A 25,627-nucleotide genomic window follows, 5' to 3' on the forward strand; every position below is an offset into this window, starting at 1 on the left:
ATGCGCCAGGCACATTTTGCACCTAGCTACTGACCACATGCAACCAAGTGAAGATGCCTGGGCACCAGGATGGCGCCTGACATCTCCGCCATCTGGAGGTGAATGCCTAGGGATCCTTGGATCTTGACTGTTTTCACACATTATCAACACATCCTGTAGAATTCTATCCATGATATTTTATCTGCACAATCTGAATGAATTTCATCAGCCAAAAAGTCATATTGAAAAATAGGATTTTTTAGCTGTCTGGCCCAAACATGGCAACTAGGCATTCCGCTTAGCTATTTGGCGCCTAGCTTATATATCTTAGTATCTAACAGTGTTCTTGAACTATTTTTAAGCTCTGTGCCTGAACCAAAATGTTAGAATACCCTGATGGACCTGGATCTGAAATGAAACCAAACTCAACTACTTAATTGTTTGGCTTCCTGCTCACACTTGTTCCAGCCTTCTGTTCATTTATATTACAACCTTGTCAAAGCTGAGATTGCCCCTTTTACCAACAGTATCACATGTAACAAAACAATGCATTTAAGGTGCTAGCAGAGTGATCTGTAACAGTTAACCATTTACCCCAGCACACATTTGTCAAAAAACTGGGAAAAAATTGTGCCAGGTAAGCAAAACCTCCGTTTAAAGAAATTTCTAGCTTGCAGATACCTGGCTGATTCTTTCCCTATGCAGAGGGTGCTTAGGCACATTCAGATCTTTGGGGTAATAAAAATAAACAGCCTCTTTTACTTGCTAGAGCTTACAGAGCATTAGACACCTCAAGCCATTCGATGAATTTGAGAACTCATTAAAATTTGCATAACTGAACCTATTGCACTTTTATAAACAAAACGTCATTAAACACCTTTAACTGGTCATGTTAACTGGAGATTAAAAAACTCATAACATTCGGCTTTTAGGAGAAGCCTAACTTGGAAAAATGAGACTGTTTTAACGTTTTCTTTGGCACTTTAGTCATGGCACTCTTCGACGGCCTGCCATTCCTTCACAAGATGTATTTAAATCTAAACGAATGTTCAGAGAAAAATACCTTGAGAAAATAGAAACTGAAACGAGATTATATTTTTTGTAGAGACAAAAAAATTCCTATCAAAACAATCATAATCCTGCAAACCAATGCAAAAAGTTTAAAGGGATGTTTACCCATGAGCTGGATCCAGGGCTATTGCTCTTGGCTGGTCAAGGTCTTGCCAAAAGAGAACTTTCCTAGATGTTCCATTGAGATTAGCAACTTCTATCCTATTCGTTTCAGAGTCTGTCCAGTACAATTTTTTCCCAATCCAGTCACATGCCAAGCCATCTGGGGAAACCAGACCTGACACGATGACGTTCTGCACCAGGTTCCCAGTTTGATTAAAATAAGTCTGCTTGATGGCTTCTTCGCTCACATCGGTCCAGTAAATAACACCCTGTGAGTACAGGAAGTCCACTGCTGCAGCATCTTCTAAGCCACTGACAACAACAGTTGATTCCATCTTCACTCCTCCAGCATCCACCAGTCTGACATCTCTCCGGTTGGCAAAAAGCAGGAGGGGAGAAGCTATGGAAAGGAAGAACAAAAAAGTGTTATGTATGGTAAACCGTCACTTCTAAAAACAGAGCAGTGATGCCTAAGCACTATATTACATCTTGGGATTTCCATTCAAGTAAGGTATTTGTTATTTGGCATTATTATGGCTTTTAGCACAATGCCACATATTATATTGTTTTTAAACATTCAACAAACTTTGTAATCATTTGGTAAAAGAAGAACACTGCCTCCAGACATTTTCTGCCTTTAATATTCTGTGTGCCCCACCAGTTTTTTCATCAGTTCCAACTTAAGTTTCACTAAAAATTGATAATTTTGATAAATTAATGCCTAGGAAACAACTCTGAAAGCCAGAGTAAGTGGAAATTTACCAACCACCTCCAAGATAAAGACAAAAAGTGTGTATTTTTTTCTCCATATGATTCCTACAACTGAATACCTCCAAATTCAGTTTACTCAGTGGCGAACTGACTCGTTTTTCAAGCAGGACTTTTTGTGTTTTGCTTCAACCGCCAACTAATGACACTAGCATTAACAGACCTGAAGTTGCTTCCAATCTGCCACTGGGCTAGATTCAAAGTTCTTGTACTAGTATGAACAGGTTAGGCCCTGGATATATTAAGGACAACCTTGCTATGTACGTTTCAGGCTGGACATTTTGAGAACATTTTGTGGGGAGAACACTATTAGTGGTTCCCCCTAGAACAGAAGCACAACTCATGTAAACAACAAGTCATGTCTTCAGTATTGTCAGTCCACCTGTTAGGGTTGCTATATTTCAAAAAGTGAAAATCCGGACACAAAATGAAGTTTTTGAAAAAATATAAGGAAATTTGCCATAGGCCCAGATTTTCCCAGAATCCCAGAAGCTATTTCTGCTCAGGCACTGTTACTGACTGCTGTATTCTAGCTATGTCCGGGAAATTCTGGGCGTATGGCAGCCCTAACCTCAGTAGAACTCTCTCCCACGAGAAATCAGGCAGGCACTGTTCCTGCTGCGTTTCAGATGCCTGGTTAAAACCATTTTATTTCAGGATGCCTTTGAATCATAAATGCTTCTCTGATGTTTAAATGATTTGATTTAAAAAATATTTCTGGAGTTTTGAATTTCTTAGGCTTTTGTGTTTTAAGCGTGATATGTTGTGCATTTAACCCACAGTGCATTTAACCTTGCATACACCATTCTAAGGTGCATTAGTGCCATCTAAATCAGTCACTACTTTCAAGCAGGAACATACTTAGGTCACTGGTTTTTTTCTGATACCACTGCAGATAGTGAGAAGGATTGCCTAGGAACACAGAAAGTCACCTTTTCTGACTCAGGACATTGGTCCATTTAGTTCAGTACTGGGTGTCTGGCAATGGCTTTCTAGGGTTTAAGCAGGGATCTTTCACAGTCTTACCTGGGCATGCCACAGACTGAACTTGGGACTGCTTCATGCAAGGAGATGACCATCTAATGCCACATATGTTACTTATACATTACAGTTGTTCCTTGGTTCTCAAACAGAATCCATTCTGTAAATCTGTTCGACTTCTGAAAACATTCAAAAACCAAAGCGCAGCTTCCAATTGGCTGCAGGAGCTTCCAGCACTCAATCGGAAGCCATGGAAGCCGCGTCGGATGTTCGGCTTCCAAAAAAAGTTCACAAACCGGAACACTTATTTTTGGGTTTGCAGCATTCGGGAGACAGAACGTTCAAATTGCAAGGCGTTCGAGAACCAAGGTACGACTGTATATTCTTTTTACAAAAGTTGTTCGACAGAGCAGCAAGCTCCAATGACTGATCAAGCAGCTAAATTTTAATTAATTAGCAAAAGCCAGCTTTAACTGGTAGAAATCCGAGTTTAGTACATATATTTATTTTTTCCGGTAAGATACTGTACACGGGAATGAAAAATATTTATGATGATGTTTCTTAACAGATAAATGGTTGCTGTTGGATATCGTGTAGTAAGCAATGCTTTTTTAAAATCTCACTTTGGTAATATGCAAGTGTATTACATGAATTTAAAAAGCGACCTGCAAAATACCACCTCCTTTAACCACACTACCTTGTAAAAAAAGTGGGGTACCCATTGGCATGACTGTCTTTATTTAGATTGTTAGCATTAGATTGTTTCCTACCAATTACAGCAGTTAACACTAATGTAATTAACTTAATGGAATACCAATATTCCAGAAGAGGGCACTAACTGCTACAAACGGCAATATTTCATTCAGGATCTGCTCTGTTCAGCAGCTTTCTAATGTAATCCAACACAGAACATTTCTCTGGCAAATTATTTGTCACTTCAAGCCCTTCGAGCAATTCCACAAGTCCAAGCAACAGCTGCTAGATGTCTTTACTAATCAATTGCTGACTTTCCCCACAAGAGGCTTGTAGCTTCAGCTGATGTTTCAGACTTCTAACATGCATGGAGTTGAGATCCAATTCTTTGTTAGTGAACTCCAAGAACATCATCCAATACACATACTTCAATAAAATATATATTATCATCAAATTGCTTTTCTTTATTATTGTTGTGATTTATTTTTTGTCTTCTAGATAAGTCACAAGGAAATGTTCAAAATATAACACAAACAGCTTTTAAAAACCACAAAAATATCAGAAAATGAGTTTTAAAAATGAAGGTGGGTGTTCTGTCATGCAACTTTTATCTTATACTGCAATACAATCTTATAACTGGGATTAATTAATATTTTGATTGAAATATTCAGGACTTGAATAAGAATTATACATGACTGTTTTGTTGTGCATTTGGCCTTGTACTGATGTTCATCATATGGTTAGGTTTCCAATATTTAGTCCATGTTCTTTTTTACATCTTTGGCTTAGTGTTACCTTTAGAATTTCAACTCCATGTATATTTTTTTTAAAAACAAAAACAAAAAACCCTGCAACCTTCTCAATCCACACTATTTTACAAGGCAATCAAATAATACCTAAAAGACGGCATCTGACCATTTCATACAGAATTCCCAGCACTCTAGCTGCAACAGCTCTAGCAGCAAGATCCAAGTTTGGTTTCCTTCTGAGGTCCCACCAAGTTCAGTGGAACCATCTCCCACGTAACTGTGCATAGGATTACAGCCTTAGGATTCCTTGGAGACCACCAGGGCAATTATCTCTGCTTAAAAGCAGTAGTTTGAAGGGCAGATGTGCCCCTAAGGAATCTTGCAGCTTTGCAAGTTTATAAAAAGAAACACTGCCACTTTCATATTAGGCTGGCAACGCTTTCTGAAGCATTCAAAGGGGAAGATGTACAGACAGATGGCAAACCCCTCTGCAGGGTAGTGTATACAGTGGTACCTTGGGTTACATACGCTTCAGGTTACAGACTCCCCTAACCCAGAAATAGTACCTCAGGTTAAGAACTTTGCTTCAGGATGAGAACAGAAATCGTGTGGCAATGGCGCGGCAGCAGCGGGAGGCCCCATTAGCTAAAGTGGTGCTTCAGGTTAAGAACAGTTTCTGGTTAAGAACGGACCTCTGGAACGAATTAAGCACGTAACCAGAGATACCACTATACATGTGTGCGTGGTTGGTTGTGAACTGCCCCTTAAACCATAAGAAGTGCAGCCGGCTGAATGAGAAAGTGATAGAGCATGTGTAGGAATAGAGCAACATACCCAATAAACCCCTTTCTGATTAATTATAGGATGAAATCAAGGAGACTTAACACTATGGGGAGATAGAATCTTTGAGAGGAACACAGGCTCTGAACTAGCAGCAGTTATGGCAGATTAAGGATAAGTCAAGCTCACCACATACAGTTGCTTAGGCAAGGGTTTTAAACAGAAAGTTGATGAACATGGGGTCTAGGGTAAGAATAGCTTGAGAAATGTCTAAATGAGGAACCAGGGAGCAAGACATGACATAGTGTGCTGTGTTGTGGGACCAAATTTGCTTATCAGTCTGGAATAGCAAGGCAAAGAACTGAGGGAGAGGTTATCACCAAGAAGACAAAGATCTAGGAAGCCAATCAGAAACAAGCACTCCAAGCTGGCTAGAGAGATAAAAAAGGTTGTAATTGGCGAGATACAGGATGCAGGGCAGGGGTGGGGAAGGAGAAACCCATGGAAGAAGGACAAAGTAAGTGCCAGGGAGTGGGGAAGACCCAGGATTGAGAAACTAGATAAAAAGTAACTAAGTGCAAGGGAGAAGCAGAAGGAAAAATATGTCCCATGGTCTGCCCCATGGGTAGGCAAACTAAGGCCTGGGGGCCGGATCCAGCCCAATTGCCTTCTCAATCCAGCCTGTGGACAGTCAGGGAATCAGCATGTTTTTACATGAGTAGAATGTGTCCTTTTATTTAAAATGCATCTCTGGGTTATTTGTGGGGCATAGGAATTCATTCTCCCCACCCCCCAATATAGTCCGGGCCCTCACAAGGTCTGAGGTACAGTGGACCAGCCCCCTGCTGACAAAGTTTGCTGACCCCTGGTCTGACCTATGCATGAGGCAACTGGAAGTCACCTGAGCTAGCAAGCTAAGGGACCATTATGCATAAGAACCAATGGCTTTGCATGTGTTGCTTTTTCATTTGTGCATGTTTTGTTGAAGTTGTAGCATAATAAAATTTCAAAGTCAATTTGATCCCATCTGATCTATCACTGTTTAGTTCACCTGGTAGGAAAACTCCAATGGACTCCAATTTCATACTTTCCCCCTTCTAATGAATCTGAATGGGAAATTTTTTTAGAGGGGTGGCCATATTTGCATATAGACAACCTCCCCTCTCCCCACCACCTGGCAACCTAAAACAGCTAATCACCAACAAGCCACAGCAAAGCCAATAGACAAATCTCTCCCAGCGTCTAGTGGTAACACCATAACTGGACCCAACAATGTCATCCACAACATTGGTGATTCATTCACTTGCTCATCTTCCAGTGTGATTTATGACTTCACCTGTCAACAATGCTCTGCTGCATTCTACACAAAATAGATGAAGCAGTCTGTCCACATAGGAGTAAATGACACAAATCAGACACTGAAAATGGCACTTGGGAGAATATTTCAACTTCCCAGGGTAGGCCCTAACAGACCTTAATGTAGCCATTCTGGGAACGGGGGTGGGGGTGGGGGTGGTTGTAACATAAATGAGCTTAATTACAATTCATCAATAAATTCAATGCCATCACTTGTGGGTTAAACAGAGACAAAAGATTTTAGCTCTTTTATCATGTGTTAATTAGCTTTTCAATGCCAGGATATCTGTGCTATCAATGATTGTTTTTAATGAATGGTTCCCTGCCATAGGTGTTAATACAATCATCTCAGCAATGCTGAGTAAATCCTCACCAATATGCCACTATTAAAATGGCTATTGAACATATATTTATGCTGTAATTGTTCTAGACTCAATTTTTCCTTATTGACTTTTGACATTCACCTTACAATTTTCTCCTTTATATACCTGCTAACTAATATTTCACATCATGCATCTGATGAAGTGGGCTTCAGTCTCCTAAAACTTGTACCAAAACACATTTGTTAGTCTTTAAGGGAAGATATAAATACACGGTTCCTTTGCAAATCATACAAGCAGAAAGGATGCAGTCACATTGTCACAACACATGCGCTGCTGAAACTGAAGTCTTTGGGGTAATGTAGCATTTGTATCAAGCAACTATATTAGCTCCTTATAGCATTTCATAACTGTAAAGCGTGTTAAATAATTCTATTTTGTCCTGTCTGTGCATTTAGGATTGAGCAATGCAGAAAAGAATCATATTCATGTATAAGGAAATGGAGATACGTTCAAAATGAAATTAGAGAAGTAAAAGATGCCCACACTAAAGGATTGCCCCTTCTACAGGCATTCAGTACCCAATGCCAAGGTACTGTTGCACACAGCCCAGCATTCCAAGGGAAGCTCATAGAAAAGCTTCCTAAAGGAAAAGGAAAATACCAGAGAGTAGGGAGTTTTGCTCCAGATCCACATGGCAGCTACCAGGCCCTATGCCCTTCTTCAGCAACATCCAGTTTATCCTTGAGGGGCACTGAGAACACAATCCAGGAGAGAGAAATGAAGCCTTTGGAACAATAACCAAGAACAAATTGGAGGCAGTTGATAAAGCCTGCTATGTGGATATGTGCTCCACATTCATTTCTGTCTGCTAACATAATGAAAAGCCATAAATTTGCTGAAGCATTTTCTTCCTGATGTGTGGTCCAACACACATCTAACATGGCAAATACTTGTGTCCATGATGAGCCAGCCCTATGCATAAAAGGTGAAAATCCTTTTATCTGCTCAAAGCGGACTCCAGCAATGAATATGGACGACTGTAATGTGTTTTACTGGAATTCCATACCTGTCAATTCTTGTCTACTTTCAGGCTAGAGGAAGCATTTTCCAGACTCCTGTACTGGGGGGGGGGGGGGACTGAACTAGATGACCTTGAAGGTCCTTTCCAACTCTTACAATTCATCCATGCTGCTGGGCGAATGTTCTGGTTCAAAAAAATAAATAGGTATCTGTTTCAGTGCTGGGGAAATATATTATGCCCTTCGGCAGGAGCATAGCCTTAAGGAATAACTTCTAAACTTTTAACAACTGCATAATCACTTGGAAAAGCTCCAAACGTCCCTAATAGGCAAATTCTGCTTGGAGAGGCATGGCACAAGGTGGAGACTATGGCAGAAGGGCACTTTTCTTTTCAAGTCACCATGCAGGAAGGCCACACACATGCTTGGTTTCTTCTCTGTGGAAAATGTAGCTAAGAAGCTTATTTGACACAAGAAAAATAAATTTTAACAAATGGGAGGATGTGGTCTGCTGCAAACAAGACTGGGATTATTATCCCTTTGGGGTAATCAGAGATACATGCTCATACCTATTAGCTGCCTATTCAGAACACATCTGCATTTACAAAGAGGTTCAGACCAACATTTGCATTTAAAAACTACAGTTTGCAGAGGAAACTGGTATGGTGTCTTATTTTTCCAATGCGTAAGATAACCTACTTGGAGATATAACTGAACAAGAAATTGGCTACCACCCGGTATTCAGGTTTTATGGGGTACAGCATCTTGACAAGCTTGACCTCAGTCACCAAAGGGATGCCCAAGCAAAAAATAGTTGTTCAAAGATTCTTGGATATGGATAGGCCGCCAAGGGTTTTTAAGTATTGTGGAGCAGCCAAACACCAATCAGTAGCCCCTGAATGACAAATACCTTCTATGGAGGAGAACTGTGCATGAGAAAGATGCAGAGAGTTACTGAGGGAAGCAGGATTTTTTTGGGAGGGTGTATAGGGACGCGGGTGGCGCTGAGGGTTAAACCACAGAGCCTAGGACTTGCCGATCAGAAGGTCGGCGGTTCAAATCCCCGCGACAGGGTGAGCTCCCGTTGCTCGGTCCCTGCTCCTGCCAACCTCGCAGTTCAAAAGCACGAAGTGCAAGTAGATAAATAGGTACCGCTCCGGCAGGAAGGTAAACGGTGTTTCCGTGCGCTGCTCTGGTTCACCAGAAGCGGCTTAGTCATGCCGGCCACATGACCCGGAAGCTGTACGCCGGCTCCCTCGGCCAATAAAGCGAGATGAGCACCACAACCCCAGAGTCGGTCACGACTGGACCTAATGGTCAGGGGTCCCTTTACGTTTACCTTTTTCTGATATGAAAGGGAGAGGGACAGAGCAGGGGGGGCGAGGTTACTTTTTAGGGTTTTGAAAAATTTATTGTCCTCCTAAGACCTAAGTCAGCAAGATTAATCTACCTTGTTACAGTGACAAATACATAGAACAGGTGGAGCCAAAATATTATTCTTCATTTTGGTACACCAGTGACATTTTGAAGAAAGCCTCAGCCATTCACATGTATGTCTTAAGGCTCAGTCCAAACTCCCACCCCTGCCCCTTTCTACCCTCAGAAGAGCCTACTTCAAGGATGCCACCAGTGGGCTTTCAAACAAAGACCAACTGCATTCAGTTCCAAGGATGCATGCATAGGACTTCATCCCTAGTCATTCAAAAAGCAGGGAGGGGAGAAGCTTCTTTTATTATTTGGAATGACTACTTAACAAAAACATCTTTAGACTACTTTACATTTTGCACCCAGCCCTGTTCCACTGGCAGCTACTACTGTAGAACACCTGAAATCCATTGATCACTAACTTCAAAAGATAGATTAAATGTTGATTTTCATGCAATGAACCTTCGTATTTAACCTGAGTTTAAACTTGTCGGATATAGTCCTCTAAAGAAAGGAAGACTACTCCTTTCATCCTGGAACAGTGTGTGTGTGTGTGTGTGTGTGTGTGTGTGTGTGTGTGTGTGTGTGTGTTTTGAATTCCTCACACGCAAGCACACAGTGGCATAGTAGGGTTTTCTTTCCCTCCCATGGAAAAAAAAAATGTAGGTGTGAAATTAATCCAAAACAAGAAGTCAAAGAAACTCAGTTCCTGTTCCTTCCTCTTTTTTATGCCTAACCTGTGACTACAGCAAGTCACTTTTGTAGAATAAAAACTTTTGAAAAGGCAGCTTAGGCTTCATGAACCACTATGACTTGTGTTGTAGTTTCCAAATGGTATTAGGAATTGTCAAAGGCTACAACTTTTTCTCAAAATTATGTTTTCCCTATTCTGTGTCATCTATTTTGAATCTGCAAAGCTCATTGTTGTATTATGGCTAGAAACACAATATGCAAAGGGTATAATCATATAACTATCTACTGCCACTGGTAATGCTTTATTGACTGTAAAATATTTTTTAGAACTTATAGCATAAGTTACTATAGAAATGCACACTGCTACATTAACAAAAGAAAGAGGGAGAAGTGTCCTACATTCAGTTCACAAGCAGGGGGTGGAAATACAGTACATTTCCTTGGCATTAAAAAACACACCAAACAATAAAAACCCACAATGTCTTCTCCATTTCACCATCTTTTCTATTCACAAGTTTTGTGGAAAAAACTCAAAACATCTCAGCTATCAATCAAGGCAGTTTCATTTCACTTTTTTATTCTGCATGTTGTCCACAATGTTTGAAATTTGGAGAAAGAGAAAATTAAAATTTATTTTAAGAATCATTTATGCACAGAGCTACAACAGATGTCAGAGTCTGGTTTTCACCCCTTCTTTAAACTGCAACAGCCTATACTTTAAGCTGGTTATTATATACAACCTCCTGTAGAGCAATTTCATCCATGCCTCCATCTCAAAATATGAATTATTTTTAGTGACAGCCTTATGTACGCCAAGCATTGTTTTGGGTTATCATACTACAGTAGAGCAAGGACAGGAAGACAGTCTGAACCTCTATAAAAGAAACTTTAACTCAGAAAGAAGCTTGAAAAGTTCAGCACCAAGGCAGAAGCTCTCAGACAGTTCCCCCACAAAATTTCTAGAAGCAAATTTATCAGAAAAGTGGGGAAAAATTTCCCTGCAGAACTGTAACTCAGCTTAGACTGTCTATAAAGAATTGCATACAGTGGTACCTCGGCTTAAGTACTTAATTTGTTCCGGAGGTCCGTTCTTAACCTGAAACTGTTCTTAACCTGAAGCACCACTTTAGCTAATAGGGCCTCCCGCTGCGCCGCCAGAGCACGATTTCTGTTCTTATCCTGAAGCAAAGTTCTTAACCCGAGGTACTATTTCTGGGTTAGCGGAGTCTGTAACCTGAAGCGTATGTAACCTGAAGCGTATATAACCCAAGGTACCACTGTAGTTCAGTGTGTGATCCCATGAAAAAAGAAAAATCCCCTAACATTTACCCAACTTAAGTCACTGCACTCATTTAACAATTTCTGCTTGCACAATGGAACAGTCCCTACCTCTCCTCTCCTAAAAAGGTAAAGGTACCTATTTATCTACTTGCACTTTTTGGCATGCTTTCGAACTGCTGGGTTGGCAGGAGCTTGGACCGAGCAACGGGAGCTCACCCTGTCGCGGGGATTTGAGCCGCCAACCTTCTGATTGGCAAGCACAAGAGGTTAGACCACAGCACCACCCGCTTCCCTTCTCCTCTCCTAAAAGGTAAAGGTACCCCTGACCGTTAGGTCCAGTTGCAGACGATTCTGGGGTTGCGCGTTCATCTCGCTTTACTGGCCAAGGGAGCTGGCGTTTGTCCGCAGACAGTTTCCGAGTCATGTGGCTAGCATGACTAAGCCGCTTCTGGTGAACCAGAGCAGCGCACGGAAACGCCGTTTACCTTCCCGCCAGAGCAGTATTCCCCAAATCTGCTCTGGAAGATTTGGGAAACACCAAAGCAGATGGGGGCGGCAGACACACAGAGAAGGAGAGGGGGAAAGCAAGTTCCAGTGTAGGGGTGGAAAGACATTATTGTGAGTGCAATACTTAACTGGATACAATCCAATGTCTTTTGTGTCAACAGGGGAGTTAGGGGAATTGATGGGGGAAGCTTTTTGAATTTTCTCCAACAGCAACTTGAAGCACTACAGACTTGGGGGGGGGGAATACCAGTGGATCCAGATAAGCTGGGATCCTTTCACACACAATATTTAATAATGACTATAAAAATGGAGGGAACAAGCCCTATAAGCATTCATGAAAAAATAATAGTAAATCAATACTAGTTACTTCATGGGGGAGGGGCTTACAGTCTGTCTTCTTTTGAGGTGCTTTTGCAATTTTACAAGAATTATCATCATCATCATCATCATCATCATCATCATTATTTAAAAAATTGATATACCACCCGTCATCAAAAGATTTCAGGGCAGTTCACAGAATAAAATACAAGATAAAACCCAAGTAAATGATTAAACCAAAACAAGAAAATAACCTCGCCCTTCCCACAATGCAAAAGTCAGGACCCAGAAATGAAGCAGTATTTTGTATAAAGAAGGGGCATGTTGTCTGAAAAAAGTTGGCTCTATAAATACATCTCTTTCTGTGCCACCAGAAGTTTTCCATCATTTAAAAGTAACCCAAAACACATTTCCCTTGATTACTGTGTATCAATAATAATTTTAAAAATCACAAAATTCACCCCCGCCCCCAACTTTACAAGCAAGCATCATCCTGTCGAGTGTTATAAAATTTGGGCAGCTAGTCTTGGGTTTGTTTTGCACAGGCAAGAATTGCACATTTTAAGGGCTCTTGTAAAAGATACATTTTCTGTACTGTGTAAGTTAAGTTTTTTGCAATAATTATAGGGTTTCAGAAACCAGAGAGATTTATTTCAGAATCTTGGTTTTACTTGGCAACCTACAGTTTGTTACTGCTAACATTATTATTTACAACGAAATATAGCACTCTGATTATATACTATTTCATTTGGACAAAGTTACTTTTATTTCCCTGGAGAGACTAATGTCAAAAAGACATTGTCCAAAACAACAAAAAACCACATTTTCTGGCCAAGTGGACAAAGGTGATTTTGAAAATATAAAGCAATTAAAAAGCTTTCTCATTTTTATTATATTCTTGTAGCACACAGAAGTATGCACAGAAATGTCACCCATAGCAACACTGGAGCCTTGCTGACCACTTCGCTCATGGTCCATAGTCCCCTTCTGTCCAAAGTGCTTATGCTCATCTTACACACCTCTCTTGCTCATTCATTTTCTCCATCCACTGCCCTCTCCAATGCTATGCCCTCAGATACACTGCCTGCTTGGGCTCACCAACTTGACTAGATTCTCTTGTCACTCAGCCAGCCACCCTGACAGTCCCAACATCTACTCCTGTTCTTCCACCCTCACCTCAACCGGCACACTGCTCCATCCACTGCCTTAAGACATGAGTTCTTACTCACGTCAAAATTCACTATTAGTTCATCTTTCTCTTGCAATATCTGCACCTGAGTGCTCAGGATGCTTGTAAACATTCCACGACGTCACCAAAATTCCACTTCTAGGACTCAACACAACGTCAGCACAAGTATCTAGGCAACCGATTCCAGTCATTAGTTCATGCTGACATTAACAACCAAATAAGTTCACATACAAACTATTTCTGTGGAAACCCATCAAAGTCCCTCATCTTATTTTTAGTGCATATTGATAAACTGAAGGAAACAAACTTGCTCTCTCTTCAGCTTAGTCTACACCCAGTTCTGAGGAGTTGCATTACACTGGCACCTATATATTAAAACCCTAGCAGGTGACAGCAATATTTGTCATCCTAACCTATTTTCCAAGTACATGGTGGGAGATCAATAGGAATAGGAAACATGATTACCATGTAGACTTGGTTTTTCACTGCCTAGAGGGGCTCTGGCATGCCTCTGTATTTAAAATTACCAAAGCACAAAAGTTTTTGGTAAATCTCAAAACAAAAAACCTTTCTGGAAAAGTTAGAGACATGCCCAGAGGCTCCAGTTTCAGATATGAATGTTTAGAGGAAGTTACTTGTAGCAGAGTTTTGGTTCCTGTCCTTTACAAAGAAAAAAGGAGCCACAGATATAGCCTCTGAGAAATTAAAAAGGTTTAAATTTGTTGAAAACAAAAAGAAGAGTCCAGCTGCAATTAAGCATACAAGCACAAGTCAGGTAGCAAAGTTTCAATATGAAAACCCACTCTACACCCCTACACCAGTCTTCACCAAACTGTCGCCTTCCAGATGTTTTGGACTAGAAATTTCGTCAGTCCCAGACAGTATCACCATGCTGGCTGGGATTAGAAGAGTTATAGTCCCAGACATCTGGAAGGTACCAGGTTGGCAGTTGTCCTATACACAATTCAACAACAGTTTCATTTCAAATGTCCATTATCTAATACCCAAAAAGCAGTAACAAGAACAATAAAGAAGAAAGGAAAAAAGATCAAGGCAAGAAAGAGGTTGTGAGGAGGGAGCGGCAATATTCCAAAAAACAGCATAATTCCAGACAATTGTCCTTCATAAGCATATTATCCAAAAATGCTTCCTCCCCAAAAGGAATCCACAAGAAGAGTGTTGCTGCCATTTCTGTGCCTTTTTTTACTTTAAAAGTCCATACAGTGGCTACAACTTCACAATTTATTCTACAATTTACTGCCAATCTGTTTATCAATTCCTAAAGGTCCTGGTCACCCTTGCCTTCCTTATTCCTATATTTGAGAGATCACCTGTATGGTCATCTCTGTGATCTATGGTCATCTCTCTTTTCCTTTCCCATTCTTCCTCCTGAGCCAGCACCAGTCTTTGTGATTAAGAAAGTGGGTTCACAGTTTCTAGAGAGTCAGATGGTGCTCCAGTCCACAGGAAATTAGACCAAAAGGCCCCATGGAACCTGTACTCCAGTTATAAGCATGACATGGCAGTACATCACCATCATCCTCATACTGCCAGACTGGAGGCTGGGGAAAGAGATGAAGCTGAGAAACAATGACTTGCCTAAGGCCTCCTAGTTCAAGGTGGAGGCAAAATCTGAGAACTAGACAATTCCCAGCTTACCTTCTTAGCCACTACATTACATCATGTATGCCTTGCTCTTTAATAGAAGACAATCTGATAAGAGTGTGGGGAAAGCAAAAACAATACGTAGTATTCACCAAGCATGGTAAATGTTTTGGACTAAAAGTGGGGTCATCTTTCTTGCCATGACAACAGGGCAGACTCCAGTCAACACTGAAATCTATGGCAGATGTTACATGCTGCTCCGACCTGAGCCTATGATGGAGGTGCTCAAAGCATTACACTCCAAGAGGCTCTTGCTTCTTCCATGGCCACAGCCTTGGATGCCAGCAGAAATCAGCCATGGCCCTCTGCCTCTCTGCTCCAGCTTGCTCCATTTAACAGAGTGGAAACAGACTAGTTCCCTAGAACACCCCTCAAGTCTATTGTCTCTGCCCATTAACTCAGAGCTCACAGGTGGGGCTCCACCCCTTTGTGTCTGACATAGAGCTCCCACTTTCTTAATGGCTCATCACCTTGCCTTTGTTAAGTTAACAACTCCTACTTAGCGGGCCATTATCAGGCGGGCCTGGCTATTCCAGCAACTGAATTCCTGCTGGATCCAGTATTCAGGAGGCTTGATTTAAATTCTATTACCTATCAGGAATTTTGGGGAATCTGGCACCCCCAAACCCTGGCACCTACTATTCATATACCCACAACTCATAACAGCAGAGTTCAATTCTTGGCTCTATAGGTTCTTGACTATACACATCATGATGATCAGGTTTCTTTTGGGATTTGTTTGGTGAAAACATGAGCAAACTCAATTTTCTTGCATACTGGGGAGCCAGACCTATCTACGCTTCATTAAAATATTATGAATAATAAGTTGAAGGCCATAGGCTGACAAGTATGCATCACTTTATGCATCTCTTGTGCAGTTTCTGAATTCAGATGCACAGATTGCAGGCATGCTCCCCTCATGTAATTAATATCTCATCAGGAGGAGAGCAGTGCCATATTCACTGGGTCTCCTGTCCACATGCTTGCTGGCCCTGCCTTCCTGCTGCCTACATGAGGGTGGTTGAAAGGGCTGAAATAGGGGCCCTGTTGCATGCACACAGGGGGTGCAGTCCCTCTCCCCTTTACGGCAATTGCAATCAATGATAGTACGCCTAAAAGGCGACGAATGGCAACTGAGCATCACCCAAATTGATACTGTGAAGAAAACAGAACTACCACCTTCAAAACCCCTACTGATTTGTGATGCATTTTGCATTTGTTTTAGGGATATAATTGTATTGTTGATTTTATGCAGTTTATCATCATGATAGTTTTTATTAATGTTGGCAGTGTATTTTCTTCCCAAATAAAAAGAACAAAATAAAAAGAACAAAATAGTTTAGTTGTTTTAAAGCAAGAAAACTTTCACATGCCAACAGCAATTTTTTTCTCACCCAAGCATGGATTTTCTCACTTGCAAAATCTCTCATTTTTAAGGAAACAATTCCTGGTTGTTCAGGGGTGTTCTCAATTTATTATTTTTTAAAGAAATAATAGCTTGGCATCTCAGCAAAACAGGCTCAGAAATCAGACAACCTGAAAATAAGTTTTTAGTGTCTGTGCCTCCAGGATACACCGCTATAGGACTTTTCAAACTTCCCATTAAAGCCACAAGGGCTAGGTTTTATGTTAATAAAAGCAGAGATTATCTGGATCACAATGACAGCCTGCAGTGCATACAAGTGCTGACAGAATGAAAGGATGAGGAGGGGGGGAGAAGAGAAGGCTTGGTAATGCCTATCCTTATGTACTTTTATTTCCAATTCTGGTTACGTTCATCTCTAATGAACAATTTGGTGCTATACAAAAGAAACATGCTGAAATCATGCCACATGTAGTTTCAAGGAAGACCGTCTCAGAAACCCCACAGTCACAGTCTCTGTAGCACTGAAAGCAGCATTTCAGATTTCTGAACAACAATACAAAAGGAAATTTAGAATCTCCCTTCATGTAGTTCCAGAAATACAAAGCAATCCTGACCCCTGAGAAGCGATGCCATAAGGAATGAATTGACCTTAATCAGTGCTCCTGGCTAACGCAGAAGCATCTCCAATAAAGAGAAACTTGAAAGACATTTGGAAAGAAGGGTTGACACACACAACTCATGCTGTTATTCATACCATTGTTACCATTTGAACAATCCCTTTCCACCAGATCCTCTCCCCCCACCCTGAACATCATTAAAGTGTTGAGCCCGAAAAGAAAATTTAAGAACTTGGGTTTTTAAAAAATATATACCTTCAAACATAATGCAATTGCACCCCCTCCAATGTCCAACAATGTTTAAATTAAAACGTGAAAGACATTTTAAGTATCAACTATTCTAACACATACCATGCCCAAGGATTCTTATGAAACAAGAATAAGAAATAAGAAAAAGGTGTTGTGTTAGCTGCTATGAAACTCTGCAGATTAATTATTTCTGGCCTGGGTAGATTTCTGAGCATTGCTCCATATTTCAGATTAATTTCTCTTCCAAGTATGTGCATGGTATATTCAGTACAGATGGTAAAGGCAATGTATCTTTCCAACTTTCCTGAAACCTAGTCAAGTTTTTTGGAGTCAGCAGAACCAACATCTGGAACTAGAAACTGATCAGAAACAAGCATACCTTTGTGAAAGGTTTTATTTACTGACGTCCTGTAATGTTTTTGCAAGTCAAATTTTCCATTATAACTAAACCATCATTTAATACCCTCCCTACCACAAAGTCTTAGAAATCGGCTAAGTTGCTGTCCAAACCATAACAACTCTCACACATTTTTTTAAAAAAACCCCACCTAAAAAATTAAATATGAGTCCAGGGAATACTTTCCCTTGCATATTTATGGTACCTGGAACATTTTAAAATAAGAAATGACTTGAACTTGTTCCTATGCAAACTGAGCCAATTACAATTAAAAACAACAACTCTTCTTGCCTATTGGCATTATAGAGCATTAACTATTTCACACAGGCGCTATAGATATGGCAAGTCATTTACAAATTCAAGCTAAGCTGACAAAAGCAAAAAAGCACGCCTTAACCTAGTTTAAAATCAAGCTCATGTGAAATGGAAGAGGAAACCCCACCCATCATGTGAAGACAGCCTCAAGTGTCTGTGTGCGTTTCATAAGCAGCCCATATGATGATACCAGAGATGGTTTACTTTAAAAATCCGTATTTTTAAACATGCCTTTTCTCTTTCCTCACTCCAGTTTTGGCCAGAGCTTGATTCCGTAATATTTCTGTTCACAGAGAGAAGTCAGGAAATACAGAAAATCTCTTAAGGAAGGCCACCTCTCATGAGATTTTCAGATCAGAAAATAATCTGAAAACATCATGAGAAAAATGTGAAGAGATGCATAGCTAAGCACGATAATTTCTGGATTTTTCCCATGTTATATCACTTCTCTGTTTCCAAAGTTTGAATAAAATCCTTGTATGCTAAATAAAAAAAATATCCTTTGAAAAATTGATTTCAGGATGGAAAGTGGGGAAAGGTAGTCTGAGAGACTAGAATATAAACTTCGTCTTGAGGGGAATGGCATCTAGTTGCTTGTTTAACGTTTTGCATCATTTGAAGTGTCTGTAGTGTGCACCTTATTTTATCTATATTATGATGCAGATGATGTAGTACAATAACAGGACCAGGTTATGTGTGTCGGTAGTTGAATTCAATCATGGTTTAGCCATCAGAAACATGCTACAGGTTCATGCTCTCCTTTTTCCCTTTAGACACACACACAACAAATCCTTTTTCCTAAATGGTTTACTGTGGTGTCTTAATCAAACTGGCTTCCAATTCCAGTTTGGAAGCAATCTGTGTTTAGTGGCAACCACATAATCTGCACAGTTCAGGATTCACAGAGATCTATTGCCACCACAAGATTGAAAGTAAAAGAGGGAATTGATGTGCACAAGAGGAGGATGGAATGCTTGAGCACAGTGCATGTTTCCTTCCCAACGGGTAAACCATGGTTTGGTCATTGCATCTGAACTGAGCAAATCCTGCAAACTGAATCCTGTGTCTTTCACTTGTGGTTTGAAAAAGTCAAATCCTCCTCAACTCTTGCTTTCCTCCTCCTCTTAATTATAATGTGTAATTCTTGTTTTAAGAAGATGATACAGTTGTAACCCATCAGTACTCGATTCCTGTCAGAAATCTGAAGAATGATTGGAAACCAAATAAAATCCACACATCTCCAGGGAGAGTCAAACTATGATAATTACTAAAACAAAGGCTGCTCTTTTAGCATGAAAACCATGGAAAATGATGTTGTAACAAAAAGAAGCAAGTTAGCATATGTCTACATTGCAGTAATGTAGAGAGCCAAATGGTACACTGGAATAAGCACACAAGCCAAGGAATCAAGGTAAAATCCAGGGAGGAGGGAAGTAGTGAAAGTTTTTCAGTTGCCACCCATCTGGCCACAACTGCCTCTAGTAACTATTTGCAAGACTAGTTTTTATAAGGTAATGCTGGGCGAGCAGTGAAGCCCTATCACACTGGTGCTCTTCCCCTGCTGTTTCCTTTTCATTGTCAAGCTACTTGATAGGAAAAAGGAGAGAAGGGGGGAAAGTCACTTTGGCTGAAAGCTGACAGGCACTAACTACCTATTCTTCTCTGCAAAACTGTTGTGAAGCAAACAAGTAAAAAACTATTGTGCTGCGACTCTTTCTTGCTCCTAAAAATATTCCCCAACATACCCTCCCCATCTCCCATGCAAAACCACTATAAAGAAACTGCTAGTGAACCAGACGTCATCCTCCAAGAGCATCTTGCAAAATAAAATAAAATGAACTCATAGGCAAGTAGACTTGTGCCTCTGTTTCTGAACAGTTTTGTTAAGAATGGTTATAGACAAAGGGAGAAAAATCAAATAATGCCAAAAAAAGAAGTCTCTCTTTCTCTGTATGTGTGTGTATTCTGGGCTGCAGTCACCAAATGTTGAAGCCCTGTGCATGACTGCTGCTTGCACAATGGGGTTCCCCCTGTCCTCCCCCTGCACCCCAAAATTGGTGTGTGTGGGGCTCAGAAGAATTCCAAAAGCAGTGCCGGGTGGGTGGCTGGGGACAAGTTGCAATGCTTGTGCAGATGGAACATTTGTAATAGCACAACACTGAATTCCACTCTCTAGGTTTAAAAACTCCCAATGACTACAATCACAACACAATACAAACCATGCCTGCTCATGAATTCAATGCGGCTTACTCCCAAGTAAGTGTTGTTAGGGTTGCAGCCTTAAGAGATAGAGTGTAATTCCCTTTACTTAAAAGTGGTCAGCTTGTCCTCTATATGAAGAGGTTTCTGTTTGCTGGGGCTTCCAAGCCTCTCTCAAAACAGGCTAAGCAGGGTATTCAGGAACAGATCATTAAGGAAGTGGGAGATGGGTCTGAAGACTGCTTAGGGTGTCTGCGGCCTTCTCACATCTATTAATGCTGTTTAACAGGTTTGCCCTCAGGTTGTCTCAGTGGTTATTTTAATTAACAGAATTACAACCACTCCCCAGAACCACAACCACTACCAGGCTCACAACAGATTTGAACATCTAAAAAGGGCATGGAATAGACAAGTGAGCTGGCTCTGCACATGCAGGGAAACCCATTGCTTAAATGTAACCACACACCCACCCATGCCAAACTCTATGTGTATTAGGTAACACGGTTCTACAGGAATTACAGACATGTCCTTCGCAAACATTTGGTATCTGCTCTCACTCCTTGTAGGTTTCTCTCGTTCATGAAGTACTTGAAGTTCATGAAGTACATGAAGCTCTGTTCACCCTCAGATTATTAAAATACTCCACTGTCCAACTTCGGCAGTGATATTAAAGAGAATGGTTACCCACTGTTAATACAAAACAGAGCCTACAACGCACCACTTATGATCCTCCCTTTTTCCTATCTGCCACTTACTTTTTTTGTCAAGCTTTTGTTAGTATTATTCCTTCTTAATATAACAACAGACAAGAATTAAGATTAAAAAAACTATGAAATATATGCATGAGTAGTTGCATGAGTTAAAATAACAAAGCCCAAGTAACGACTATCAACTTTATCAGACCACAAAGTATAGTTCCAGATATCCCTGGCTTGTGACAAGGGTTGTCTTGAAAATGATTGTTCAGCTGTACGTGTCATAAAGGAATGACAAATCACATAAAAAGAATCTGGAGGTTCTAGTCCTTGTCAAAATCTCAAATTATGCATGATTTCCTTCATTATAGTTATATTCCAGAGTGAGCAGTAGTATCCAGTGTAAGATTCTGGGCTGTTTTACATTCAGTTGCAATAACTTTGTGTGCTGCCAAGATCGTATATAAGACACCCCCCTTTTTCCAATATATTTACACTGGTATCATCAAAAATATTCAGTAGCATTAATTTTGGACAACAAACAATAGTTTCTTTAGTAATATTTAACATTTCTATCAAATTCCAAAAATCTTGCACTAACTGACATTCCGACCATACATGATAACATGTACTAAGTTTACTGCAACCCCTCCAACAATTAGGTGATATAGAATAAAATATTTTTGACATTTGAAAAGGAGTGTGATAACATCTGTATAATAATTTTACTAAGTTTTCCCTTTAAAAAACCTGGAAGCAAATTTTAAGGGCCGTGATTCCCAAATGTTATTCCAATCCTTGGGAAGAATTTGTGTGCCAATATCCAGTTCCCATATCTTTTAAAGTTTCCCTTATCTCCCAATTATTGAATTAATTGTGCGGGTTTAAAAAAAACAACAACACACACACACACAAACCATTTTGTATTCATAACATGTATACACAGCATTCAACTGGATTTCTGTTTTACTTGGGAGACAACCAGTGCTATTTTTCTAGAAAGAGGTGCCAGAGGCTTCTGGTCCCGGCTTGCCTTAATGGAGGCAGCCCCCATGACAGCAGGGGATCGTCAGCAAACGAAAAACAAGGATGACAGAGGGTAACTCATCCTTGCAAATCCCCCCTAAGAACGGGGGAATGGGCTTCACTCACAGTTCATCTCGATACCTGGCTCTTGCTCTGGCATGAAATGTGGAAGGCGGGGAAGCACTAAATGCAAAAACACTTCGTCTGGCAAAAACCCTCCTACACCACCATTAAACTTTATAAATTTATATATTGTAACATCACAAATGGAAATCATTAATTATGTAGCTGTTGACTAAGAGATTATTATTATAACTGAAATGTAACTGACATTATTTAAGATTATGGAACGCAGTGATATAAGATTGGAAATGCACCCAAACCACCATGCGGGGAGCCACTTTAACTAAAATGTATTAATTGGAAGTTGGTTGGCATTTCGATAACTGTATAATTTGGGAATTAATAGTTATTGTTATAATTTTGCTATTATTGGAGGTATATTGGAAAACCATTTAAAAATTATAGAAAGAAAGAAAGGAAGGAAGGGAGGGAGGTGCTAGAGCTCACCATGAACTTCTCCCTTGTTCTCTTAGAATGGCAATGGCACCCACCTGAGAGGTGCTGGAGCTGAGCTCCAGCTGAAAAAAAGCCCTGGAGACAACCTTTAAGTATAAATCATTTGAAGAATGTGGTGTCCTAATACACTGATTGCAACATTACATTGTTTCCTTTAAAGGGCTTATATGTTATATTTACATAGTTAGTGTGGCAATGGTGAGCAAACACTTTTGACGCCTTGATTGCTAGTTATTGCTTTGAGTCTTAAGTAAAAGCTTTCATGGAATAAAAAGAAAACTCCAGTAAGGGCCTCGGGGTCACTCCTCTTACAGTTCAGTGTAACAGAGAAAGCAGGTCACATCCTAAGCCAGGGATCCTTATTCAGCTCCAGGGCTGCATTCCCTCACAGACAACCTTCCAGGAACAAGGGGGCGGAGGGAAAAATGGGCAGAGAGAAAGATGCAATTCTTGCCTTTCTACAGTAAGCTACATTTCAAGCACACAGAAGGCAGAGGTTTCTATATGCGCGCGCACACACCCCTCTCTTAATTCATCATCCAGGCAGGTAAGGGCATCATCACATATCAGGAAAACCTTCCAGTCAGGCAATAGCACCCAAGTTTTGGAAGAATTTTAACTACTTTATTGGAGATTTTAAAACATATTGAAAGGAACAGAAATTACAGCTACTGCAGTGGTGTGTGGGAGTGCTGCTGCTTCTCTAACTGTCAATACTTGGTAGGTTCTGATAAAATTAGGAAGCGTAAATTATCTGAGCCCTTGTGGGCACCCCAAACAGTGCAGTGTGTGGTGGGCCAATAACCTTTTTAAACACAACTTTCAGATGACAGCATTCATTTGCTTTCAGAGCCATAACACCAATCTGTCACTGGATGGCTGTATATCACTAATTAATCTGTGTTAAAACGGTGTTTCCAAAACCAACGATTGAAACGTTAACAATCCCAGATATTTGGCAAATAAAAAAACACAGAGGTGCACTGCTGAATGCTAACAGTCATGTAAACATGATTAGAAAACTATACGCACATTTTCTGACACATTTCCAAAATATCTGCCTCGCAGATTCATTAGAATTATCAATATTCAGAGGTCAATGTTGATTGATATACCCCCCCCGTCTTTGGAAACTCACTGTATTGCTATGTCCCTAAAAAGAGAACACCTGCCAGGTGTACATAAAATAGCAGAGGATGCTAAAGTGTGCCATAAAATAATGAGATGGACATTACCCTCTTTCCTTCCTAAATGTACATGCATTAAAAAAGCTAGTTCCTGGGATTCCACCACACTCTACTGTCCCACCAAAGGTCAATTCATATTCACCAGTAGTAACATATGAGCCATTTCTCCATGGGAACACACACACACACACACACTTAAATAAACATTTTGATCCAGGAATAGCAAGGGCAAAAACAACTACATTGGACTCAAGACACAGGACCTACCATAGGGCTAGGCAGAGGGAGAACTGAGCTAGCCTCCAATACTCTTTCAATTAAAACAGGATGATACAAGAAGGAATAATCCGAGTAAGACAGTGGAGGAGGCAAAATCAATGCCTGCCTCAGAAACTAGAGACAAGGGGAAGTTCATTGCCCACCTAGATTCCAAACTTTATCCACTTATCTACCTAAAACCTTTAGGGCATGTACCTCCTCACTTGCCAGGAAGAGAGAAGTATAAGAGCCAATGTGCAGGTACACTATCCAGTGTAGAAGCAGCTAAAGCAGGCATGGCCAAACTTGGCCCTCCAGCTGTTTTGGGACTACAACTCCCATCATTCCTAGCTAACAGGACCAGTGGTCAGGGATGATGGGAATTGTAGTCCCAAAACAGCTGGAGGGCCAGGTTTGGCCATGCCTGAAGCAATGGGAATCCAAGGGAGAACAGCCCCACCATCTCTTTAAGCATATCCCAACCCTTCCTGTGAACTTTCATATGCAGTTTGGTAGGACCAGCAGCACAGCTAGTTGTCAGTACTACACTTGCTGTATTCTAGTAATATGACTCTATAGAGTAGGGGTGTCTAAACTGTGACCCTCTGAGTTGTTGCTTGACTACAACTCCCATCAGCTCTAGGCAGCATGGCCAGTAGCATGGCCAGATGAGGAGAGTTGGTAAGTCCAGAAACATATGGAGGGAGCCACAGGCTGGCCACTCCTGTTCTGGAGGGTGATAAAGAAACAGACATCAAGGAGATGGTTTCAGAAGGCGAGGCATCAGATGCTCCACAAAGCAGTCTTCAATTCCAGATCATTAGCTGCTGGCAAACAAAGTATTGGTCATCTGCAACTAATTCTATTTCAAAGCTACATCAAAAAATTTATTCTCCCAATTGGCTGAACATCTCTTGGAAAGGAGTGCAAATTCCAGAGTTACCTTCTGTAAATGCTTTAACTGTTGGTTGGTTTTGTACAATCACACAACTTTTCTTTCAGTTAAAGGATGACACGCATGAGGAAGAGACTATGGATCCCACTGCAAGTCCAGTTACTCATAAGTAACAAATCCAAAAGAAGATTCTCACTTACTGCATTAAATAACCACAGCTTTAAACTAGAAATATATGTTCAGTTTAAACCTTATGCAGTATTCAAATCTGCTGCAAATACAAATTAAGGAATGTACACCAGATTGCCAAGTAGCAGTCCCATCTACCATGGTGAAGTCTCACAGTTCCCATGAGAAAAAGTTTAGGAAATGGGGGAGGGGGGCAGGCATGGGTGTGGAACAGAACAGACAGACAGTGTGAATTCTAGAAGTCACATGGGGCAGCTTTCAAGTGATTCAAGTCCGACTTATTAGTAATCCACTACAATTTGGGATCTATTTCCTCTACTCCATTTAAATCTCATTTTATGCAGCTTAGCTAACTAGATCCAGATGCACCTTACAGACTAACACTTATTGTGGTATGAGCTTTCAGTCAAGAGGCTTCTTCATTCAAGACATGAAGTGGACTGGAAAGATGGTTTTCCTTCACTGTACCTCAACCCACATGGGGTGTATATGTCATGTATCTGATGAGGACAGCTCTTGTTGATTCAAGGTCATGCCATAAGAAACCAGTAAGCCTTTAAATACCGCAGAACACTGGCTTGTATCCAAAGTGTCTTCTGCTTGCAAAATGCCTCTTACACCTATGGAAAGCTGGTTCCAGCCTAGCAGAAGAGTACAGGGTGAGAAAGGGGACCCCAAATCAAGGGAGATTCTCCAATTCCCTGTCTTTATGGCCCAGCTGAGATTATATGTTAAAGCCTGTATCTTCCTTACTCA

General features: G+C 40.6%; 1 protein-coding gene across 1 annotated transcript in view; it reads right to left on the reverse strand.

Annotated features, from left to right (window-relative positions):
• LRP5 (LDL receptor related protein 5) overlaps positions 1-25,627 on the reverse strand; it is a 116,891-nt gene that overhangs the window by 83,587 nt on the left and 7,677 nt on the right. Inside the window, exon 2 of the mRNA XM_083590688.1 lies at positions 1,156-1,552. Within this exon, the coding sequence (XP_083446814.1) occupies positions 1,156-1,552 (397 nt within the window). The remainder of the gene's footprint in view (positions 1-1,155; positions 1,553-25,627) is intronic.

Source organism: Podarcis filfolensis, assembly GCF_964270895.1.
Source record: "Podarcis filfolensis genome assembly, chromosome: 1".
NCBI classification, from domain to species: Eukaryota; Metazoa; Chordata; class Lepidosauria; order Squamata; family Lacertidae; genus Podarcis; species Podarcis filfolensis.